A 22,646-nucleotide genomic window follows, 5' to 3' on the forward strand; every position below is an offset into this window, starting at 1 on the left:
TTGCTTACCTTCAAGTTAGTTATTAATTAGTGTATTACACAAACTTGGACAGACAAACTTCCAAAAATACTGTGCGTGGAGTTTTTCATTTTTTCGTCGTGGAGTATTTATCCATTGCAAACTGAAGCAGCTGATAGTCAAAAATACAGTACTGTGCAAAAGTCTTGAGTCACCACTCATTTCTTTGTATTTTGCTAGAAAAATGGGAAGTAGGTGCAGTGACGTAATGAAACATGTGCAACCATACATGGAAATAGGTAAAAACAGAGTGCACAATTCTAATGAGCTTAAAAGTCAATATTTGGTGAGACCACTTTTATTCTTCACCACAGCCTGAACAAGAAAGCTGCCTCTCTGAGGCCTCTCTGAGGCAGCTTTCTTGTCATTTCTTTCAGTCGTCTGCAGAAATAGTTCTCCAGGCTTCATGAAGGACACTCTTTGCTAGATTTTTTTTTTTTTTCCTATTTCTTCAGGACACGACTTTCAGATTCTATTCATCTGCTGTAGATAGTTTTTTAGGCCTGTCACATCTTCTTTTGTCCTCCACTTGCCATGCCATAAGGACACACTGCACACCATGAAAAGATATTCCAGGTTTTGAGCTAACAGCTCTTTGGGAATCAGCTTATTGGTGCAAAAGTAATACTTTATGCCTGTCAAAAAGTGTTATCTTTGACATTCATAGATTCAGCTAAAAGGACTGGGAAGTAATTATGTTTTGTTTTGTATTTTTTTGTGGCATGCTGCTAATAACAAAGTGCCTAAAGATACAATTTAAAGGGAGTTCTTTGCTAAGTTGTCTATTATGTGTAGACACAACACTGGTTTATTCCTTGAGTTAGGAGACTTTTTTATGCTTGCATGATTTACAGATCAGAGTTCAGTGGCTGGTAAGTAACCAAGCAGTTAAAGCATGTACAGACATGGGTTTCATGTTCAAAATGTGGGTTTTATTATACCCAAAAAAATACAAAATACATAATCATGAAAACAGGTCATTTTAAGAAATAAGCACCCCCTAAAATTCAATTAAATTCAATTTTATTTATATAGCACCAAATCACAAGGTGCAAAATTAAAAAGAGGTCACATAAAACAGAAATCTACTCAAAAATAAAGCTTCACAAAAAAGTACCTTAAATCAACCAACTGATCTAACAGCTTAACCTATACACTAGCAGAGTATATTTTAAATGGAAAGGGGGGTAACCACAGGGACAATAACTAAATTTAATTTAAAACTCTATTCTCCCTCATGTGGTCCCAGGAGATGGTTCAGTTCATTTGGTTGGCCTCAACCCTCAACCTTCACCTTTGCTCAGATCAGAGAAGAGGACTGGAGCAGCAGACAGGCATAACTCAAGAAAACAGAAAAAATAATAATGAACGCACCATATAGAAATCAATAACAAAACAATGTTACCCAAACATGCATGCCATCATTTTAAAAAGTCTAGTGTCATAATGTCTATTAAAACAAATTAACCAAACAAGCTAAACAGCTTCAATGACTGCAAAATTAACTTAAATGTGAGAATGTAGGAGCATAAAACCTTAAGTTTGTGCCTGATTTATATGAGTGTGAATGAATATTACCAACTTATTTAAATTGTGTGGCTATGGATAAAACATCACATGGCTTAATACAGACACAAAAAAACATTTCTTTGAAAATGGTCAGGTACAAGGACTGGACTGAAAATGAGTGAAAAAGCAGCCAATGTCCAAAGAAAAACCTTCAGAAAGTTTGAGAACTATTGATCAAGGCCACTTAAAAAAAAAAAAAGGACAAGTCTGGTTCCTAGAAAGCAAAATATGAAGAAACAGGGGACAGGCTCAAGACTTTTGCACAAGTACTGTACATCAAACTGATGAGTGAGAACAATTTGCTAAGAACATGTATTTGAGCAGCATAATCAAATCGAGTTCCTAATCATGTTTATTACAACAATCGTTTACAAGACTTTGACCCTTGTTTGAGGCACGTCTCTGCTGCCCTCCTGTGGCATTTTAACCTTTCTACACACAGTGACGCAGCTCTCACTGTGCATTTACATAGTGTCAGAATGAATATAAAAAAGTTTAGAGCTGTAAAATTTTGGATGAAAGCTCCTTCAGCTCTGAAAAACTCAAAAAAGACGGCAAACAAGCTGCCTAGATGTTTTGATTTGTAACAGCTCTGGATAGGTGGGATACAGCTATAGCCTGCTCCTCATTGTTTTATTTGTATTAACCATTAGACCGCTCTCCCAAGTTATTACCCTGATAACAACAGCAAAGCAACACTAAAATACTATCCCTAAAAAAATAATAAAATGTGGAGTTTTAGAATGAAGGAGTTTTATAAATAATTTTTCTGTATTTTTAACCACATTTAATTTTAGCATTTATGGAAATGTCCATAAACTTCTGTAAAAGAAAAACAGATAATGCACTGGCAGAAAATAAACAGAATATTAGGTATTTATTTTTGCAGTGGAGGTAGAGCAGTTATTTACATGAAACCGCTACCAGTGTGTTGTTTAAACACACACACACACACACACACACATCCTCTCTTTGCAGCATTTGTTTCTACATGCAGACTTCAAAGCACAAACTGATATCATGAAAATCGACTCAAGTAGCACCAGTGTTAATTTTGACAGCAAATTTTGATTTAGTTTTAGTCATAGTCTTAAGACGAAAATGTAATTTAGTTTTAGTCATAATTTAGTCACCTGAATAGGTTTAGTTTTAGTCGACTAAATTATCGTAAGAATATAGTCGACTAAATCTACAGTCGATTTAGTCGACTAAAATATAAAGGGTGTAAAATGTAAATGATTTTTCTTCAGTTACCTTGAATTAGTCATTATACACACTTACACAAAATTAAACATTTATTAAAAGTTATGGAATATTATTAAACGCTAATGTTAATATTATTAATATTAACATTAGCGTTTCACCTGCTTCCCACACACCTGATCATTAACACCACCTTACTGAGATAATACGAGTGTTTTACAGCAGGACACGCTCTGAAAGGTACAGGGCAGTGTTCAGGACTCAGATCAGGAAAGGCTAATCCACTGCGGTGTGATTTTCTCTAAACACAAATGCTAAACTGGGAAAAACACTTTACCCTGCATATTAAAATGCTTACCTTTGCATGGAGATCTGGGTGACTGGTTTGCAGATGTTTAAGATTTGTCATGTTTTTACCCGAGATAGTCGCCCCACATGGTTTACACATCGTTTCGTTTGTCACGGTATCAAAGGACAAATGTGTCCATACATACTTCTCTTTCTCCCTGTTGACATAGTTTACATAACTTAGTTCTATCGGAAGTAAAGAAAATGCACAGGCTACTTTGGTCTTCCCAGGTTTAGAGCAAATTTGCCCAGCTGTGCATTTGATTGGATGTTTTCCTAACTTGTCCCGCCCTGTCACAAAGTTAAATAAGTTCTGATTGGATTCTGTCCCCACCAAGCATTTCTGTCTCATTTTCATTCGTTGACGAAAGTGTCAGTTAATTTCGTTATCGTTTTTATCCTTTTAGGTAGTTTTCATTTAGTTATCTTCTCGTTATCGTCATGAAAAAAAGGGTCGTTGACGAAAACTATGACAAAAATATTTAGTCAATGAAATTAACACTGAGTAGCACAAAACCAAGGAGTCCCTTTTATTATTAAATACATTTTATTACATAAACGACATAATGTTGACTGAAAGTGGAACATCACAGGTGTTTTGGTTGGGTGGACCTGCACAACGGAGACATGCGTTTCTCCAGGTCCTCTTCTGTCTCCTGTTCACCTGTGTTTATGTATTGTTCATTTATATTTCTATAATTATTGGATCTGACCAGACACAGAACCACACATTCAGTCTCCCCTCTGACACACCCCACCCCACCCCCAAGCCCAGCCCTCTACAGAGGCTCCCCTCAGCCCCAGTTGCACTGGTCGTCATCTGTCACGGTCATGATCTCTGTGACCAGGCCGGTGCCGATGGTCTTGTTTCCGTCTCTCAGAGTGAACCTCTGGCCTTTCTCCAGAACCATCGGCTGGCGGAGAGTGACCGTCAATGAAGTGTCCTCACCTGGCATCACCATTTCCTAAAAGAAAGCAAAAACAATCACTTTCCTCTGAAATCAGTGCCTATAATTTTGGGATCTTCAATTACACACACACACACACACACACACACACACACACACACACACACACACACACACACACACACACACACACACACACACACACACACACACACACACACACACACACACACACCTTGTCAGCAGGCAGAATGACCCTGCAGGCCATGTCCCAGGTGAGAGAAAACATGACGGGCATGAAGTTGGTGACAAACGGCTTGTGTCTGCCTCCCTCCTCCTTACTCAGAACATAAACCTGAAACAAAGTAAAGAAATGATGAACACCCACACCAGAGTTCCAGGTCCAGTAACCATGTGCTGCTGCACAAAAATCTACATCAGATCTGGATGGCTTGCAAAAGTGTGACAACTGTAGAAAACTCATAAATAATTCACATTTTTTCACTGTTATTCCTGAGGGTTTTTACCTTACAATAAAAAGCACCTCGAGGTGACTGTTGTTATTGGGCACTATATAAATAACACTGAATTGAAAAGTCCACTGTTGTCTTGCTGCCCCATGTTAGACACACTATAGACAGTGACTTTGATTTAGTAAACACTACTTGTTTAATGTAACAAATAAATCATTAAAACTGTCTTTATACAACAGTCAAACTCTATGGTCTCACACCTGAGCCTTGACTTTCTGATGAGGCATGATGGACCCTGGCTTGCACATCACCATCCCTCGCCTCAAATCCTCTCTCTTCAGGCCTCGGACCAAAGCGCCCAGGTTATCTCCTGCCTCTGCCCGCTCCAGAGATTTGTGAAACATTTCAACACCTGCACTCCAATAAAAAGAAAAAGAAAAAGATTAAATACTCAATAAACCAGCCCATGAACTCCAATAAAGGTTTGAGCCAACTGTATGAGCTTTGCAGCACATGTATACTCTTCAAACTATTCAGTGAGCCCCTGGACACATTTGTACAGTTTCTGTCTTACTTTTTTCTAGGGTTCTCCTTTCACTTGCAAGCTGTCATGTTTTATCTGTACATCCAATCTTAACATAAGAGGTCCCCTTGCTTTCTATTTTATTTCACTCACCTGTCACTACAGACTTGAAGCTGCGATTATGCCCCACAAATTCACAGTCGTCTCCTTTCTTGATGGTGCCCCTCTCCAGAGTGCCCGTCACGACTGTACCCCTGCCTGAAAGACAAGTGGCAACCTTCAGACTCAAAGTACACCACATTTTCTCTCTCAACTTAGAAACTGTGTCAGATATCGACAATCTTCTTACTGCAAATTGTTAGAATCACTAACATTTTGCCACTAAAAGCTTCAAAACTCTTAATGCAATGCATCATGACAAAATGAATGTTTTGGGGGTTTTGGGGGCATGAAAAACAAAACACACAGCGCATAAATTTCCTTGTAGCTTTGTTGCAACCTGCACTGTTCACAACAGGAAGGCTCTCCAGCATCTGATAACAATAGCACAACACACCACTGGAGCAGCATGCAACACACAGGTAGAAAGTGTCACCATGTTTTCTTTAAACCCCTTTAATAGACTTATCAAATAATGCCAGCTGCTGAATTGGCTGATCAACAATTTTGTTGTGTTTACGTTCAGGGCAGAATCACTGCTTTCAGACCAAATGTGGCACAAGTTCACCATTTTAGCATCCTCAGAGACCCATGGATGGTTACAAATTCAGCCTTACCTCTTTTTTTTTTTTTTTTAAAAAGGGTGACTCTTGATTTGGATGTTTGGAGTTATCCACAACTGGTTTATAGAAAATTTACTAACTGTTGTAGTTTTTCATTTGCCTTCAACTTTACATGATGCAACCACCGGGACTGATGAGAAACCAACATTATTCCTACCTAACTAGCTTCAGACTGAAAGTGTTACTGTGTGTTTTCCTACCTGGGATTGAATAAACCCCTTCGATGGGCAGAAGGAAAGGCTTTTCCATATCTCTTTTGGGCAGAGGAACGTAATCGTCCACAATCTCCAGCAGCTTCATCACTGCATTCGCACCCAGCTCGGGGTCCCTGTTCTGAAATGGAGAGACAAGAGACCTGTTGGCCAATAGAGCCCCCTAACAAATGCTTTACTTGTACAATATGTGGTAAATTAATTTGGCTGTAGGTCAACCATCATTGAGCTGACAGTTTGTTTTTCAGAACTTTTGAAAATTTGTAAAAAAAAAAAAAAAAAAAATAATAATAATAATAATAATAAATAAAAAATTTAAAATCTGTCTGAAACATTCTGTAGACCATTGCCTAATGAATATTAATGACAAGTTTCAGAAGAACTGATCAACAAAACAAGGGAGAAACAGCGATTAAACATCAATGTTTCCTTGAAATTTTTGAAAATTTGTAAAAATTGTAAAAAGTCAGAAAATCCATCCCCAGCATTTTGTAGAAGTTTGTGAATGAATACTGATGGCACTTTTCAGAAGAGTCGTCTTATAAATAAGGAAGGAGTAGCGATTGAAGTTACAGTATTTCTTGAAAATTTAGAAAACTCGTAAAAAGTGAAAAAATCTGATTCATCTGTGGCACTTTGTAAAGATTTTCCCAATGAATATGTTGCAAATTTCAAAAGATTCAGCCATTAAATAAGGGAGAAGCAGTCACTGAAGTTAAACATGAATGCACTCTTTATCTTCAAAATTAAAAAAAAAAAAAAAATTGTCTTAAGTATTTTGTAGACTTTTGCACATTGAATATTCATACAAAGTTTCAAAAGAGTTGGTCTAGGAATAAGGGAGGAGTAGGGGATTAAAGTTAAATATCAATCTATAGTATTTCTCAAAGAATCATACAATTTATTAAAAAAATTATTATTTCAAAACTTTAAGTTATTTTTTCAATTTTGATTTCTTTTCTCAGAAGTTTGAGTAAACTGAAATTTTGGGACAATAACCCCAATTTTAGACTTACAGATGCCAAAAAAATAAAAAACAGGATTTTCCAGTGGTGGAAACAGGCTTCCATATCTATGCATCTATGCTTTTTATTTTGTTGACCAAATATTTAAGCTGACAAAGCTGCGACTGGCTCGTAAATACAAAACTGTTTCCCCTCACCTCCAGGGCGCAGAGTGCAGAGCCAATCACAACAGGGGTGTTTTCGCCATCGTAGCCAAACTCTGTGAGCAGCTCGCGGATCTCGATCTCCACCAACTCCAGCATCTCCTTGTCCTCCACGGCGTCGGCCTTGTTGATGAAAACCACCACATGCTCGACGCCGATTTGCCTGGCCAACAGCAGGTGCTCACGTGTCTGAGGCATCTGGCCATCAGTGGCCGCCACCACCAAAATGCAACCGTCCATCTGAGCTGTGCCTGTGATCATGTTCTGAAAAAGAAAGGCAGCCACATTTCTTAAACACTCAAACAACCAGGTAGCATCAAGGTCACTGTTTTCTTAGCTTAAAATAATTAAAATAAAGCAGAATACTTTGACATAGTCGGCGTGTCCAGGGCAGTCTGTGTGAGCATAATGTCTGTTGGCTGTGGAGTATTCTACATGAGAGGCATTGATGGTAATTCCTCTGGCTTTCTCCTCTGGGGCATTGTCAATGTCATCATACTTCTTATAGTGTGCGCCACCAGCATCAGCGAGCACTGGGGAGGATTACAAAATAATCACACAACAGAAAAACTAGTACGTACAGGTAAAACAATTATGACCACATTTTATGGCTCAATTAATCAACACATAAATTTATATATAAAATTTCTCAGCAAAGCATAAAAGGTAGGAAGAAACATCTGGCTTGCAATTGTCCATCTTAGAAGCTTGAAAAAGACCCTGAAGAAGTTTTTACTTTCCTTAGAAGGTCAAATTTATGGCAGACTACGACATTAGACATGTTAACATGAGTCTGTGGCCAGGACAGTGCGACAGCAGGAGCTTGACAGAATCTACCTTTCGTGATGGCTGCAGTCAGGGTGGTCTTGCCGTGATCGACATGGCCGATTGTCCCGATGTTCAGGTGGGGCTTGCTTCTGCTGTACGTCTTCTTCGCCTCTGCAGCGAAGGTTCGCCGACTCAGAGGGACAGCACACTGCACGACAAAGAGAAACCTATTAATTAAACAATTGCAAAAAATAAAAATAATAATCAATGCTTCACAGTGTGCAGCATGCAGTTTGTCTGACTACTTACCAATTTGTAGGAGCTGTGCAAGAGGCTTGGTGAAGATAGCTGAAGAGCTTTGACGAGAAAATCAGAAGATTACAAATATTTTGATCAAGAGTGATAACTTGCTGGATAGTTGAGCTATAGTTGTCACAATGCAATCACTGAAACATCGACAAACATACATAAACTGTTTAGGGTTTGTTTCTAAAGCACATATGTACTGATTTTGGGCCAATGAACATTTGGCTGTTGCCTTCATTTCCATTTCAATCAGTGCAGGCGTGTGCTCACATAGATGAGCCAGCATATCTGCACAGCTCCGGGAGTTCGGCACTCGCACTGGCCCTGAAATTTTTATGCCAGGAGCAGCTCTAATGAGATTTTTGCATAAACCACGCAGGCTGTATCAGGCTAATAGCTGCAGCTAACATTTAGTCATTTGGTGCCTTTTGCATCAGAAGGATGGCACCACACCTCTTTAAAGGCTACCTATCTCAGCAGTATGTTTCCTTACATATCTGACTGTCACTTGCTGGTTTTAATAATCATTCTTCATCCACTGCTGGCCTTATTGTTAGCTAACCGTCACTAGTAACGTGACCTTGCTCCGCTGTCGGAGACACAGCATCATATATTATTTTCATGTTCTTGTAATTCTAGAGCCCTCAACAACGTTTGATATTATTTATAAAGCAGTCCAAGGTGGCGTGGCTCAATTAGCTGTCAGAAACACAAACAGAGTGAGAGGGTTTCAATGAATTAAACCATTTTACCAGAGAAACACGCACGTAGCCCTACAAGCGCCGCCATCTTCGCTGGTTAAGACACACCAAAGACGATCAGAATCCAAGAGAGTAACCTGCCAGAATCAAAGATGTCGCGCCTTTTGCGCACATGCACATGCGCATTTTTAAATTAGTGTATAAAATATTATCATTAAAACAAAAGCAACTACTAACGAAGCTATCCCAAATACCACTATTATGAATAATAATGACGGGCAAAACAATAAGCTAAAACCTATTTAAACAATTAGATAATAGAATCGGTAGATATTATGATAAAAAGAAGTAAGCAATACGAAGTAGCCTGCACTTAATGTATGTTAATAAGTTGACTGAAAAAAGTATCATATTATAATAATATGCAAAAAATATCAAACGTATCTCAGACAGTCATAGTTTGACACGTTTCTTCTGTTTGACTGGATTCGCACGTACTCATTTTAACATAACTAATTCTCTCTGTAAATTGTCCGTACAAGCGTTGCTGGTTTACCTTAAATATACTAATACGGGGAGGTTTGCGGTAATCAATTTTTAAATTTCGAGGTTATACTGTCTTATATATTCAGTATTATAATTTTGAGAAGCTGATTTGACGCAAGAAAAGGAAAGTCTAAAATGAATTTGATTTAAGAGTAAATAGTATAAAAAAAATCACTTTGCTTGCCCACTTGGTTTACTTTTTACGGTACAACATGGCGCTCCCCTTGCCACTCGTGAGACGAGAGCTAGCTAGAAGGTTCGAGCGCATTCATGTTGGTGTGTTTATAGAGGGAGGGAGCTGTTTCTGAGCTCAGACAAAAACTTAACCTGTCTAAACTCTACGGTGGTTTATAGACAACTCAAAGGTAAGTGGGCAATATTATTCGTAAGAGACTAGCAGCGGGTTTTGTCCATTAAGGCTGAATGTTTGTAGTAAAGCGTGATCCTGGGGCTTTACTTGGTGCCACTGCTAGGAGCCTTATATTAGCTCGAGGTTTTTTGTTTGTTTGTTTGTTTGTTTTAAATCTTCCTCTACTTGTCTTGTTGATCTGTTTTTGTTTTGTTTTATTTTGTTTTTGGTTGTTTTATTCTCCACTTTACTCTTTAGTTGTGAACATCATGTCAGAAGATAGAAGATATCCCCAGAACCTCCAGGGGGTCCTTCAGCTCGCAGTGGAGGCTGGATCCGCTGCAGAGGGTCCTGCCCCTCTTGAACCCATGTCAGAGGAGGTAAGTACCTGTGCCCTGAACAGGATTAAGTCTGATAACCTCACAAAGCGTTGGGTGCAAATATTGTAGCTTACCTCACTTCACCTCTGGCTTTGACAGAAATAGAGCTTAAATAAGTAGAGTGAGCAGCTCGTCAACTAAAAGCCTGAAAACCTCATCTGACTGGGGCATAGGTGTAATAACATAATGATAACTAGAGTGGGCTAAAAAATGAGTAATGAAAGACAGACATTATGGCCATAAATAAACAGGATAAAACTGGATCACACAAAGCTTTTAATTTAAGTGAAAAGAGAATAGAAATTTTATTTATTAGAAGTGTTGACAACCCCAGTCCTCAGTAAGCCAGTAGGAATATCCCTGGGGCATGCTTTTGGCAGCGCTTTCAATACATTTAAACACAGCCTGAACTCTCTTCAGCAGCTTTCTTGTCTTTCTTTAAGTAGTCTTCAGGAATAGTTCTCCAGGCTTCTTGAAGGACATTCAAAGCTCTTCTTTGGATGTTGGCAGTCTTTTATTCTGTTCTTTGTAAAGATGATCCCACACTGCTTCAATAATGTTGAGGTATGAGCTCTGGGAGACCAATTCATGATCATTTTACACTGTGTGTTTGAGAGGTTTTTTTTTTTTAGTCTAGGTATGCTTTTACTACATTGGCAGTGTGTTTGGGATTATTGTCATGCTGAAAAAATTAAGCTCCTGCCAATCAGATGCTTTCCACATGGTGGATTAAAATCTGATGGTCTTTTCTGCATTCATGATTCGATCATTTTTGTTTTGGGGGCTTTGTTTCAGTCTGTGGTCCTCAACACCACTGGCCCCAAATCATGGCATAGCCTCCATCATGTTTTACACATGACTGTAAGACACTCACGATGGTTTGAACCAAAATCTTCAGATTTGGATTCATCACTCCATCAGACCTGTTGATACTGATTTTCAGTCTAGTTCATGTGTAATGTGGCATACCTCAGCCTTTTCCGCCTGTTTTCCTTCCGCCACTTTTCCACTGAGACCATTTCTGATGAGGCTTCATGAACAGTAGATGAACAAGTGAAGGGCCAGATGCTTCTCTCAGGTCCTGTGTCAGCTCTTTGCTGTCGTTTTTTCATATTTCCTAATGACAAGGCTCTCAGATACTGTTCATCTGCTGTAGATAGTTTTTTTTAGGGCTGCCACTTCAAGTTTCATCAAATTCTTTAAAGACACACTGCACACCAGGCTGAGATATACTAAGATTCTGGCTAATAGCTTTTAGGGCATCACCTTGTTGGTAGAAAAATGCTATTTTATGCTTGTCGAACTGTGTTAACTTCGGAGTTTTTCATTGGTTCCACTCGACAAATGGGAACAAATTGTGTGTTTTTTTTTGACAGGCTGCTAGTGAAAAGGGCCTAAAGATACAATTTAAAATTGTTTCTCTGCCTTTTTTAATGCTTGAATGATTCATAGGTCAGTGTTAAGTGGCTGAAGAAACAGAAAACACATTCCTCTGAAATATATGTATTCCTCAGGTACAGAGACTGGACTGAAAAAGTTTTTCAACAAAAAAAGCAGCCAATGTCGAAAGAAAAACTTTGAAAGACCTTCAGAAATCCTGGAGAGCTATTGCTCAATTATTGCTTAAAAATACAAGAAACTCTGGTTCCTTGGAAGCCAAATATAAAGAAATGTGGGGTGACTCAAGACTTTTCTACAGTAATGTAAAATTTCACATCAACTGAAATGTCATTTACTTGAGTAATGAACGACAAAAATTGAGTAATTTTTCTTTTCTTTCTTTCTTTTCTTTTTCATTCAATATTTGGAGATATCACATCAGAGAATATGAATTAATCGTGACAGCCTCACGCTCTTTTCTTTGTTCCAGAGGAAAACATGGCTGAGAGAAGCTCTTACAGAATTATGCAAAGGGCAGTTGGATGAAGTGGAGCAGATGAAGCAGTGCTTGGCTGTCCTACATAAAGAGGGGAGTGAAAGGGAGAGAGTTGGAGAGGAAGAGAGGGGAGAGGATGATGAGGATGATGAGCGGGAAACAGCCTTTGAGATGCTGTCTGAGCTGTGTGAGAATCTGGACAATGCCAGAGGTTTGTAATAAATGGTACTGGAGTAGTGATCAGGCACACTAAAGACAGTATGTGCTGATTGTATGCTCACTGTATCCTGTCCTTTACAGACCTGATGATCCTTGGTGGGCTGGAGTTGTGTGTCTCCCAGTATCTTAATCACACCCAAAGTGGGTTGAGGTGGCGTGCTGCCCAGCTCATTGCCTCCTGTGCCCAGAACATGCCACAGCTGCAGGTCCACTTGCTTGGCATCGGGGCTCTGCCAAAGCTGCTGCAGCTGACAGATTCAGACCCAAACCCTACTGTCAGAGTGAAAGCTCTTTACGCTGTCTCATGTAAGTAGAGCTCTAACCTGCAGGTACACTTTGCTTCAAAAATTATCATCAAAACAACAAGTCTGCATCAGGTTGTGCAGTGACTGATGTGCAGCATACATGAGCAAGAACATTTTAACTGTGCATGTCACAGTCTGAGAATATTTAAGTGAACAGTTGGTTCCCATAGTTGATGTATTGTTCCACAGCTGCATGTTCTAGGTCTATTTTTTACCAATCTGCCAAGTGTACCCCCTCATCTCAGCTGTAAACCTGCAGAACCAAAATTATCTGCTGCTTTCCCCTTTTTAATGCCAAATAGCACATGGCACCATCTTAGTGGCTCAGGGCTGTTTGGCGACATGTAAAAGGTATGAGAGCATATTAGGACCAACATGCTTCACATCCCTCAACAATACTGTATCCTGTTGTGATCGTAGGTCTGGTCCGAGAGCAGGAGGCAGGTCTCCAGGCCTTCCTGTCCCATGATGGGTTTTCAGTGCTGATGCGAGGCATGCAGTCGGAGAACGAGAAGCTCAGAACCAAGTCGGCTTTCTTGTTGCTCAATCTGCTGACGTCACATCCTGAACAGAAAGGTATGCATGAGAATGACATTCAGAAAGGACAGCGCTGTGAACCTATACCAGTAGCTTTCTTTCTTTCTTTCTTTTTTTGGTTTACACTCAAGGGGATGCCAATTAGTTTTACCTGGAGGATAGGGCACTTTATAGTGTTTTATTAAGGCACAATATTTTCTCATTATGTCATTAACAGCTTATAGAGCCAACTTTTGTGTGTAAAATTTGTACTGTTTGTATAGTTTGTGAACAACTTTGCTTTCCATCTGTGATTAGTTTCTGATGTCCCAAATTCAGAACTTTACTGGGTAAAAAAATAAAAAAGCAGCCTTTATATGAATCTCCTCATGCAGCAATTAAGAGTGTCTTTCTTAGAATTAAGTCTTGTGTTAGAACTTTTATACTTTCTGCCCTTTCATTTTGTCCTTGTTATATTTGTGTTACTCACTGCTCTTGCTACCTTTGCCCAGGGAACACATGTATAGTAGACATAACAAGAGGAGCCACCACAGATCTTTTACTGTGGATGTGCTTCTCTATGCAAGCTTTTATTTAATTTGGGTTTAATATACATGAACTCCAGCTTATTCCTGATTATTTCTCCCTGCAGACACACTTGTCTCCATGGGTATGGTACAGCAGCTGGTATCAGTGCTCCGCACACCACATTCACCTGTCCATGAACACGTGCTTGGTGCCCTTTGCTGGTAAGAAATATTAATTACCTTGCTGGCTTTGGTACTGAGAAGCTGACATTATTTCATGGTTCTTATTAGTAACTTTACCCATCCTTATTTCTGATGCTGGTGTAGTCTGGTGGAAGACTTTCCACAAGGGCTCAAAGACTGTAGGAATCCTACTCTGGGTCTGGAGGAATTACTCAAACAGAGAGCCAAAGAACTCCAAGGAAAAGCTGAAAGTCAGGTAATTCATGTCTGAGAATCAGACTGTTAAAACTGGATACAAATATTATGATTATGTTATAAATTTTTTATTTCAGTCTAGAAATAAAACTACAGCTGATTTTGTTAAATGCTAACTAGTTGCAAATACTGAGATACATAAAAGAATTAATAAAAAAATGAGCTGAATCTTCTTAAAGTCACATGTTTGTTTCCAACAGGAAGAGCTTGACTTCTGTGAGCGTCTCAGGGTTATGTGTTTCTCGGGGCAGCACTCAGATGACGTCGGGATGGATCGTTAATTTGTTTTTTCGTTTCTGACCTCACCTGTTTTGGCATCAGTATGAAAAGATGCAATTGAGCATTCATAAGCTGGGTCATGGATGCTGAGCAATGTTTTTTGTCTGTTATGACAGTTGCATGTAATCCAGGACCTGGATTTCACTGTGTAAATAACTGTACTGTATATTGTAATGTGTAAAATAACTGTACTGTTATTTCAGTCCAATCTTTGACATTTTTAATATCTTAAATAGAATTCCAAGCATCTCCATTACAGACAGTATGTAAAGTCCTTCCTATTTTAATTGGTGTTAATCTGTTTAATCTGTGTTATTTTCATTGCTTTAAGGTTTACAGTCTTTCATTTCAGTTGTCTTTTTCAGAAAACAGAACTCACAGTTACAGACATATTTATTTGCTTTTAATGAAACACAGGATTGTTTAGATACATACAGTATAATGTGCAGTTCACATCATACCACCACATGCACAATCTACCTGTAAACATGGATGTCTAAGAAAATACTTTGATCATTAAATCACAGAATGCAAATATTATAAACTGAAGTTTATTGAATATTTTTTTCCATCTTGTTTGTAAATAAATTCTTCCATTTAAAATATTAAAAATGTTTTCATTAAAAAAAACATCACCTCTTACAGGACATACGTATGAAAATGGAGAGCATGTAATGTATTACAAGCTTTTGGAGTACCACAGGGATATTGATTAGGACCTCTTCCATTTTGAAAAGTCATCTGTGTCTTCTGCTACTGTCATGTCACCCACAGCGATTAGAAGCTGTGCCAAATAATATGTCACCATTACCATAGAGTTACCATGCTGCATTGGTGCCATCACCTTGAAAACTTGCACAGACAGTGTTGCGTCAGACACAATGAAGCTCAGACTTCCTAACAGTGTTGCTACATTGCCAGATCTTGCCGCTAATGCACACATTAGAATAATTAAGGCAAAGTAGACTCCAACAGCTGGAGTTAATACATCAGCCTTTGGGTCTTTCTGTAGAAAAGGAAATAGAAATATGTAGTAACCTCCTCCAACCATGAACAAGACCAGATACAAAAAACGGGTCCAACAGGAAGAGGAATGTGTTGCATAACGTCTGGATAGGAAGGAGAGTGAGTACAGCAGATGAGCCACAGCAAATGCACTCATTCCTGAAACAGATGTTGAGGACATAGTGGGCATGTGATTTGCAATTTATAAATCCTGGCATGTTAAACTGAGCATATCCTCTCAAGGTAACTATTACAAATAAGCATTACAATAATGAGGCATTTGCAAGCAATAGGCCTACAATGAAATATAGTCAAAAATGCTCCAATTTGTGTTTAACTCGTCCAGCCGTTGGCTCTTACCATGCAGAAAAAGCTCAGGCCACACTAGGCAGCAATCACCAACAGCAGAGAAGACCAGTCCTCCCACCACACCCAAAACACTCTGACCTCCATTCCAGCTCAGCACCGCTACAGCCAGTAGGAGTACTGGTGCAGATTTGACACCTGCAGATATGATGGACGGGGGGGAATCAGGAGTCCAGAGGTAGAAGTACAAAGCTGCAGACAAAAAGAAAGGCAAGAGAAAGAAAAAGAGAGCACAGGACTGATGGAAAGAGACAAAGAGAAGGAAAGTGGGAGAGGCATCACTTTTTTGTATGAACCAGAATGAAGTTATGATTTTAAACATCTTTCCATCTGGTTGCAATAAGTAAACTGTTTTTAGAAATAAAGAAATATTGAACAGTGGCTGTAAATATAGGTCAACTGTACCTCATTTCTTCTCTGCCGCCTGTGATAGGCGTGAGTCTCAAGGATGTCCATCTTCTATCAGTCAGCGCTGCTGTGGTCAGTTGTCTCAGAAGGAAAAAAATTGTCCAAACTCCTTTGTTCTTCTGGCTTTACTGTCTTGATTCCCAGCAGGTACAATCCTCAGCTCTTCTCCCGCACCCCTCGCCTTGAACCTCTGTCGTGTCTTTTAGTCTGTTGGCGTTTCATGTCAATGAACTTTAGACCTATCCTCACTGTCTGATTGCACTCTGATAATCAATGCTCTCCCTGTTTTGAGTTCTAATGGTCAAATTGCTGACCTTTGACCTCACCAGCAGAAATAAATTGGTGACAGCAGCACGTAAGGTGCAAAGTTGAAGTGTGCAGGTGTAATCACTGTGAAATGTAAACTTTTATATTGGTGAACTGATTTAACCTGATGACTACTGTCATTAAGACATTCATGTCTCAGTATTTGACTAAACAAACATGAAAAAAGAAAATGTTCATGTTCCTGTGAAATTATTGAATTCTTTGATTCATATCTGTAGACCTGTTAGTAAATTCACAATGCTCTATTTTATCTTTGTGGCAACTATTTCAAGAAATGTGCATGGTTTTGAAAAATTTCTGTGCCATGCCCCATCTAGTTTTAGCTTTAAACTAAATTAAAAGTATTGTTTACTCATTTTTGTGGATTGTGATCAAAGAAAATTGCACTGTTTAAAACATGAAACACATTCTCACAGTGCATATAGGACAAAAAAAGTGCTTTATGTATTGATTGGTGCTCATTATTTGTCTTGACTGGATGTGGTTTCTAATTTTCAGACAAATTATTTAAATTCTTTTGTACATAATGGGTCTGAAGCTGAAATTTAAGTTTAAGCGGATGGGGAGGAGCCCTGCGTGTAAAAATTTCACAGACCTGCAACAATGATTAACTACAGGCTACTCTGAGTCAAACTTTGTGCTTTGCTTGCCCACGGTTCTTGGAGCTGTGGGCTGGTTATTGAAATTCAGGGTGGGAGACATCGCTCGAGGGGGTGCAGGGCTACTGGTGTGTAGAGCAATAAATGCAGCAACTGTACAAGAAGCAATTCAGGGATATCAGGTAGGGTTTAAGGTCTAAATAGATATGTATATACGTGCATGTGTGTTGGTTTTCTTTGTAGCTGCACTCTTGTCTTTTATCTGCTTTGTTTGCTTCCTTTGTACAGACATGGCAGCCGATTCTTCCCTCCTGCAGATTGGAGTTGTAGGATTTGGACATCTAGGTCTGAAGTCTCCCTTTAAATCCCAGCAAACACTCTGTAAATTACTGTATATTATTTCCTGACAGCGTGTGTGTGTGTGTGTGTGTGTGTGTGTGTGTGTGTGTGTGTGTGTGTGTGTGTGTGTGCGTGTGTGTGTGTGTGTGTGTGTGTGTGCAATTTAGGGCAGTACCTGGTGGAGCGGATCCTTAAAGATGGACCTGCCCTTGGTTTGACTCTGGGTTTTGTCTGGAACAGGAATTCTGACAAACTCAGTGGTTTCGTCCCCTCTGAGCTCATACTTGGGGAACTATCATCCTTTGTAGAAAGGTGCAAATACACACATAACCATAAAAAAACAATGCTTTTTTGTGTTCCATAACCTCTCTTATAAAGTTTTAGGTATAATCACTGTGTGTTTTGCAGGCGATGTGATGTGATTGTGGAGGTGTGCCATCCTCAGATAGTTAAAGAATTTGGGCTCCAGTTTCTGTCTCAGTCTCATTTCATGGTGAGCTTCTCCTGTTTATTGATTTTGATATTTGAGTGAAAGAACTGGCACATTTCTTTGTTTTCTGATATATTTTTTAAACGTTATAGTTAATTTTTTAGTAATTGAAGCATTTTATTTAATTTATTGATATAGTTTGTTTTAAATGTCTTAAATTGGTAATGCTTATGGACACATACTGTTTAAACACTTTGGTGATTTTAGTACACCTTGCTAGTATAAGACTGGACCCCCTTTTACCTTCAGAACAGCCTTATTTCTTTATGGCACAGAACAAGGTGCTGGAAACATGCCTCGGAGATTCTGGTCCATGATACTGACATGATAGCATCACACAATTAGCCAGCTGCACATCCATGATGTGACTCTCCCGTTTCCAAAGGCGCTCTATTGGATTGAGATCTGAAGTCATTTTGAGGTGATAAGAGTTTTATGTCATGGCGTGTTAACCTGCTAGAAGCAGCCATTAGAAGATGGGTACACTGTGGTCACAATAGGGATGGATGTGGTTAGCAATAAATCTGACATTAAGTACTGGTGTACAGTAAGCACTTTACACAATAAAATACTTACTGTACACCACCACCGCCAGTCTGAACTGCTGAAACAAGACAGGATGGCTCCATGCTTTCATGTTGTTTATACCAAATTCTGGTCCTACCATATGAATGTCACAGCAGAAATCAAGACTCACCTGCCCAGACAACATTTTTCCAATCTTCTGTTGTCTAATTTTGGTGAGCCTGTGCAAGCAGTTTCCTGTTCTTAGCTGACAGGAGTGGCTCCTGGTGTGGTCTTATGCTACTGTAACCCATCTGCATCAAGGTATGACATAATTTGCGTGTTGACATGCTCTTCTGCATACCTTGGCTGTAACAAGTGGTTGTCTGAGTTACTGTTGCCTTTCTTGAAGTAGTCTGGCCATTCTCTTCTGACCTCAACAAGGCGTTTTCTACACCTACAAGGTCAGATAGATCCATGCTTTCATGTTGTTTAAGCCACATTTTTTTTCCAAACTTCTGTTGTCCAATTTTGGTGAGTCTATGTCAACTGTAGCTTCAGTTTTATGTTCTTAGCTGACAGGAGTGGTATCTGGTGTGATCTTCTGCAGCTGTAGCCCATCAAGGCTGTGCATTCAGAGATGCTCTTCTGCATACCTTCGGTTTAACAAGTGATCAGTTGAGTTACAGTGGCCTTAACTCAACTGATCACAGTGGGTGTAGATAAATTAGTAGTGATACTGTATGTTTGGATAGAATATCATGTGATTCAACTGTAATCATCTTGTCATGTTGGTCCTGCTGAAGTCTCTTCTGATTGGTTAGGTTAAAATCACACAAAAACACAAAAGTAGTTCCTCCATTCTTCCCTTCCAGGCATAAAATCCGGGAAGCATTGGTAAATTTGAAACTGCGTTGCCTTTATTAACTCACCAATCATACTACAGCCGGGTTTTGTTCCAGTCATAGCAAAACAACATGAAATTTTCTCTTCCTTTGGTAAAAAAGGACCCCTCATAAGTATTTGATAGTTAAGCTTAAAGTCCTACTTCATAAACTAAAATTAATTCATTCTACTCATTCCTCACAAAGAGAAACTTTACTATCAGAAAAAGAATGGCAAAGAGGTCCTCTGGCCATTGTACATAATGAAAATATTTATTGCTATACTTCAATGTCCACTTTCTTGCAGATAAAAGTCTTTTATGTGCCTCAGGATTAACCTAAGCTAACACATATAACACACCTGACACACCATCTGTTTTTGACAGTTTCCAATTAACACTTCTTAATCACAGACTTGTTTTACATAGTATCTCCAGCTGTGTCTGTGACTGTGAACCATCCTGAAATTAAAAATTTACTGTAAATGTCCCATATATTAACTATTGTAGGATCTTACAAATACACAGGTAAGAGCATTTGCTCTTAAGATTTAAATTCAGCATCTGATTTAAAAAATTAGAGGAACAAACAAGTGTCCATTCAGTCTCCACGTACTGTCATGATACCCCCTTTTTTCTCCTGTAGGTGGGCTCTCCGTCTGCCCTTGCTGATCCTGATCTGAACCAGAAGCTGCGTCAGGCTGCTCAGCAGTATGGCAGGACTCTCTACGTACCCAGTGGTGCATTATGGGGAGGCCAGGACATCCAGAGGCTGAATGACAGCGGGATGTTAAAGGTAACACAGGGCAGTGCACAATGTTTAAACTGTGGGAATGAAAATGCAGCTGCTCTGAGTTTTCCTTTCGCCTGAGTACATGAACATATCAGACTTAATGTTACTTTGTCTTCTCTTGGCTTATTTTCAGGCGTTGTTCATAAGAATGTCCAAGCATCCATCCTGCTTTCGGCTGACAGGAGATGTCCTCACTGACTGGACGGAGGGAGAGGGCAGGCGTGTTTTATTCAGAGGCTCCGTTGCAGAATTGTGCCCACTTGCTCCTAACAATGTGAACACCATGGCAGCCGCAGCAGTGGCAGCAGGAACATTGGGCTTTACTGCTGTCCAGGGAGAGATTGTGTCAGATACAGCGTGAGTGCTTCTAAAAAAATCTGTTTTCACGAAACAGCAACTTTCACATCCTGCCTGCATCATCCAACTTCAGGTTCCTTCGTGCTGCAGGTTAAGGGACTATCACGTGGTGGAGGTGGAGGTGACTGGGCCTGATGGTTTCTCAGTACACACAGTGAGGAGGAATCCAGCCAAACTTGGAGCTGTTACTGGCAGTGCTACATACAACTCCTTCTGGAATAGTTTACTCAGTAAGTCCTGAATGACTGCCAAACGCTTTCTCAGTGATTCTGATGTAAAGCACTCTAAGCCACCCCTTTAAGGTGACAATTGTTTTATTGTTCAAAAAAGCAGGCAAATAGCTGGATAAAAGCAAATTTCAGTGAATCTGGTTTGTCAGCTGTGGACACAAGCTGACCCTTTTTTTCACTGTCATCTACACTGTCTGTTGTTAGTATTTAAAAAATAACTTATATCCTTAAGAATCAGTCTAAAAAGACACAATTTAAAATAAAATCCTACATAAAGTATTAAAAGTAAAATATTACTCTTTAAAAAATGTCCTTCCCCATTCATTGGGGACTACATAGCATAAGTAACAACAATGTATTTAATAATAACCAATTTTAGGTTTTTCGGTGCTACATGTTTTAATGTAAAATAAATGTACTGGTGCAGAAGGTAGCATAAATGCAAACACCTCCAAACTGTTCTGAAGCTCTGTAAGTGGTGCTTTCCACTCACTTTCTCTCATGCTATATGATACTTTCTCACTGCTTAAAACGATTCAGGGAACGCTCGATCATCTCAGTGTGACACAAAATCAGCTTCAGGGATGTCAATCTGTCCAATTAAAAAGCAGAAATCACTGTGAATCAATTTCACCTGCTTTGAAATGAATTGCCTTTAGGGGAGGCATGGTGATGAGGTGGTTAGCACCTGTCGGCTCTCAGGTTTGAATCCAGCCCAGGGCCTTTCTGTGTGGACTTTGTATGTTCTCCTTGCGTCTTTGTGGGTTCTCTCTAAGCACTCTGGCTTCATCCCAAAGTCCAAATGGATGGCTGAATTGCCTTTATGGTCTTAGTAAATACATAAAATAAAAATTAGAATCTAGAATAAACAAAGACTTAAAAATCTGTATTAAAAATACACAAATTTGAATGTACATTAATAAATGAAGTGTGGGTGCACACTGCACAGCAGGAAGATGCGTGGCATTTTTAGTGCTTTTCCTTTAAAATACTTGTTGCACATGGGGGGAAAAAAACTGTCCCTGTATCTGGAGGTGCCTGTCTTGGCTGACCTGTAGCACCTGCCAGAGGGCAACAGTGCAAAGAGATAATGGCCAGAGTGAGAGTAAAGTCCTGTAAGTCCTGTAAAGGTGTACTGAGGAGGCAACAAGACAACTGCCAAAAAGAGAATTCTTTTGAAGTGGTGGCCACAGACTATTGATCTCTCCCTATTGATTTTTCCATAGCCAAGAGGCTCTAAATATTCAGTTTTACACAGTTTTTTCTACATTTGGCTCTATATGATGCTAATGAAAGCAGATACCCTTAATATGGTAATCTCTGGCACACCCACCATGATAATTAAAGCATCAATGAAACCTGCTGCTCAAAGTGTTTGTTTATGAGGGGCAAAAGAAGGAAAACTGGCTTAAAGATAAAGTGAGTTTGTCTCAGTGGAACTTAGGAGGTGCACTGAGGCTAATATAAGATAAATGGGGATAAATTTTAAGTGTGAGTGATGCAAAATGTCTACAGCAGAGTCTAAGCATAACAATTTTGGAGGTGGAAGTCACAAAATAAGACCCCTTTTAGATTCTTACTTTTCATCAGTGTCAGTGTACGGTGTGCATCAGTATGTATCATGTTAAGATTCAGATCTTAACCTTTACATTCTTGTTCTTTTCAGTCTGCAAAGGTCACGGGGGCAGAGTTTACTTGTGCTGAAGAAGTTGAGGACTATGGAGGATTACCTATACCATAAGAAGAGAATTCACTGCAAAATTCCAGCTGATCTGAATAATTTATGAAGGATACACCGTGAAGACAAGATCAGCGTGTTACAGAGAAGCAGATCTTTAGAAGCATTTGTTTCAATAAACTCCATGAACACAATGAAGGAAGAGCCAGTTATTGTTCATAAAACACCAACAGGTGTATATAGATATTTCAAT

General features: G+C 39.3%; 4 protein-coding genes across 4 annotated transcripts; 2 read left to right on the plus strand and 2 right to left on the minus strand.

The window, feature by feature from the left end:
• Positions 1-3,644: 3,644 nt before the first annotated feature.
• tufm (Tu translation elongation factor, mitochondrial) lies at positions 3,645-9,119 on the minus strand. The gene is made up of 10 exons (XM_030736162.1): positions 9,031-9,119; positions 8,282-8,328; positions 8,042-8,180; positions 7,571-7,737; positions 7,199-7,468; positions 6,025-6,157; positions 5,196-5,300; positions 4,780-4,931; positions 4,282-4,401; positions 3,645-4,103 (listed from the first exon to the last, which is right to left on the minus strand). The coding sequence occupies exons 1-10, from the start codon at positions 9,065-9,067 to the stop codon at positions 3,933-3,935; spliced, it is 1,341 nt and encodes a 446-aa protein (XP_030592022.1). The 5' UTR covers positions 9,068-9,119; the 3' UTR covers positions 3,645-3,932.
• A 443-nt stretch (positions 9,120-9,562) lies between these two features.
• On the plus strand, positions 9,563-14,958 carry hspbp1 (HSPA (heat shock 70kDa) binding protein, cytoplasmic cochaperone 1). The gene is made up of 8 exons (XM_030736163.1): positions 9,563-9,890; positions 10,133-10,254; positions 12,125-12,341; positions 12,431-12,655; positions 13,075-13,230; positions 13,823-13,919; positions 14,025-14,136; positions 14,336-14,958. Exons 2-8 carry the CDS (start codon positions 10,144-10,146, stop codon positions 14,414-14,416), a joined length of 999 nt encoding a protein of 332 aa, XP_030592023.1. The 5' UTR covers positions 9,563-9,890; positions 10,133-10,143; the 3' UTR covers positions 14,417-14,958.
• On the minus strand, positions 14,939-16,399 carry tmem86b (transmembrane protein 86B). Its single transcript, XM_030736164.1, has 3 exons — positions 16,191-16,399; positions 15,780-16,023; positions 14,939-15,578 (listed from the first exon to the last, which is right to left on the minus strand). Exons 1-3 carry the CDS (start codon positions 16,239-16,241, stop codon positions 15,127-15,129), a joined length of 747 nt encoding a protein of 248 aa, XP_030592024.1. The 5' UTR covers positions 16,242-16,399; the 3' UTR covers positions 14,939-15,126.
• A 759-nt stretch (positions 16,400-17,158) lies between these two features.
• aspdh (aspartate dehydrogenase domain containing) lies at positions 17,159-22,587 on the plus strand. Its single transcript, XM_030736602.1, has 8 exons — positions 17,159-17,301; positions 17,408-17,464; positions 17,626-17,770; positions 17,867-17,951; positions 19,982-20,131; positions 20,262-20,485; positions 20,576-20,715; positions 22,382-22,587. Exons 2-8 carry the CDS (start codon positions 17,410-17,412, stop codon positions 22,417-22,419), a joined length of 837 nt encoding a protein of 278 aa, XP_030592462.1. The 5' UTR covers positions 17,159-17,301; positions 17,408-17,409; the 3' UTR covers positions 22,420-22,587.
• Positions 22,588-22,646: the final 59 nt, after the last annotated feature.

This window comes from Archocentrus centrarchus, chromosome 8 (assembly GCF_007364275.1).
Source record: "Archocentrus centrarchus isolate MPI-CPG fArcCen1 chromosome 8, fArcCen1, whole genome shotgun sequence".
In the NCBI taxonomy this organism is placed as follows: Eukaryota; Metazoa; Chordata; class Actinopteri; order Cichliformes; family Cichlidae; genus Archocentrus; species Archocentrus centrarchus.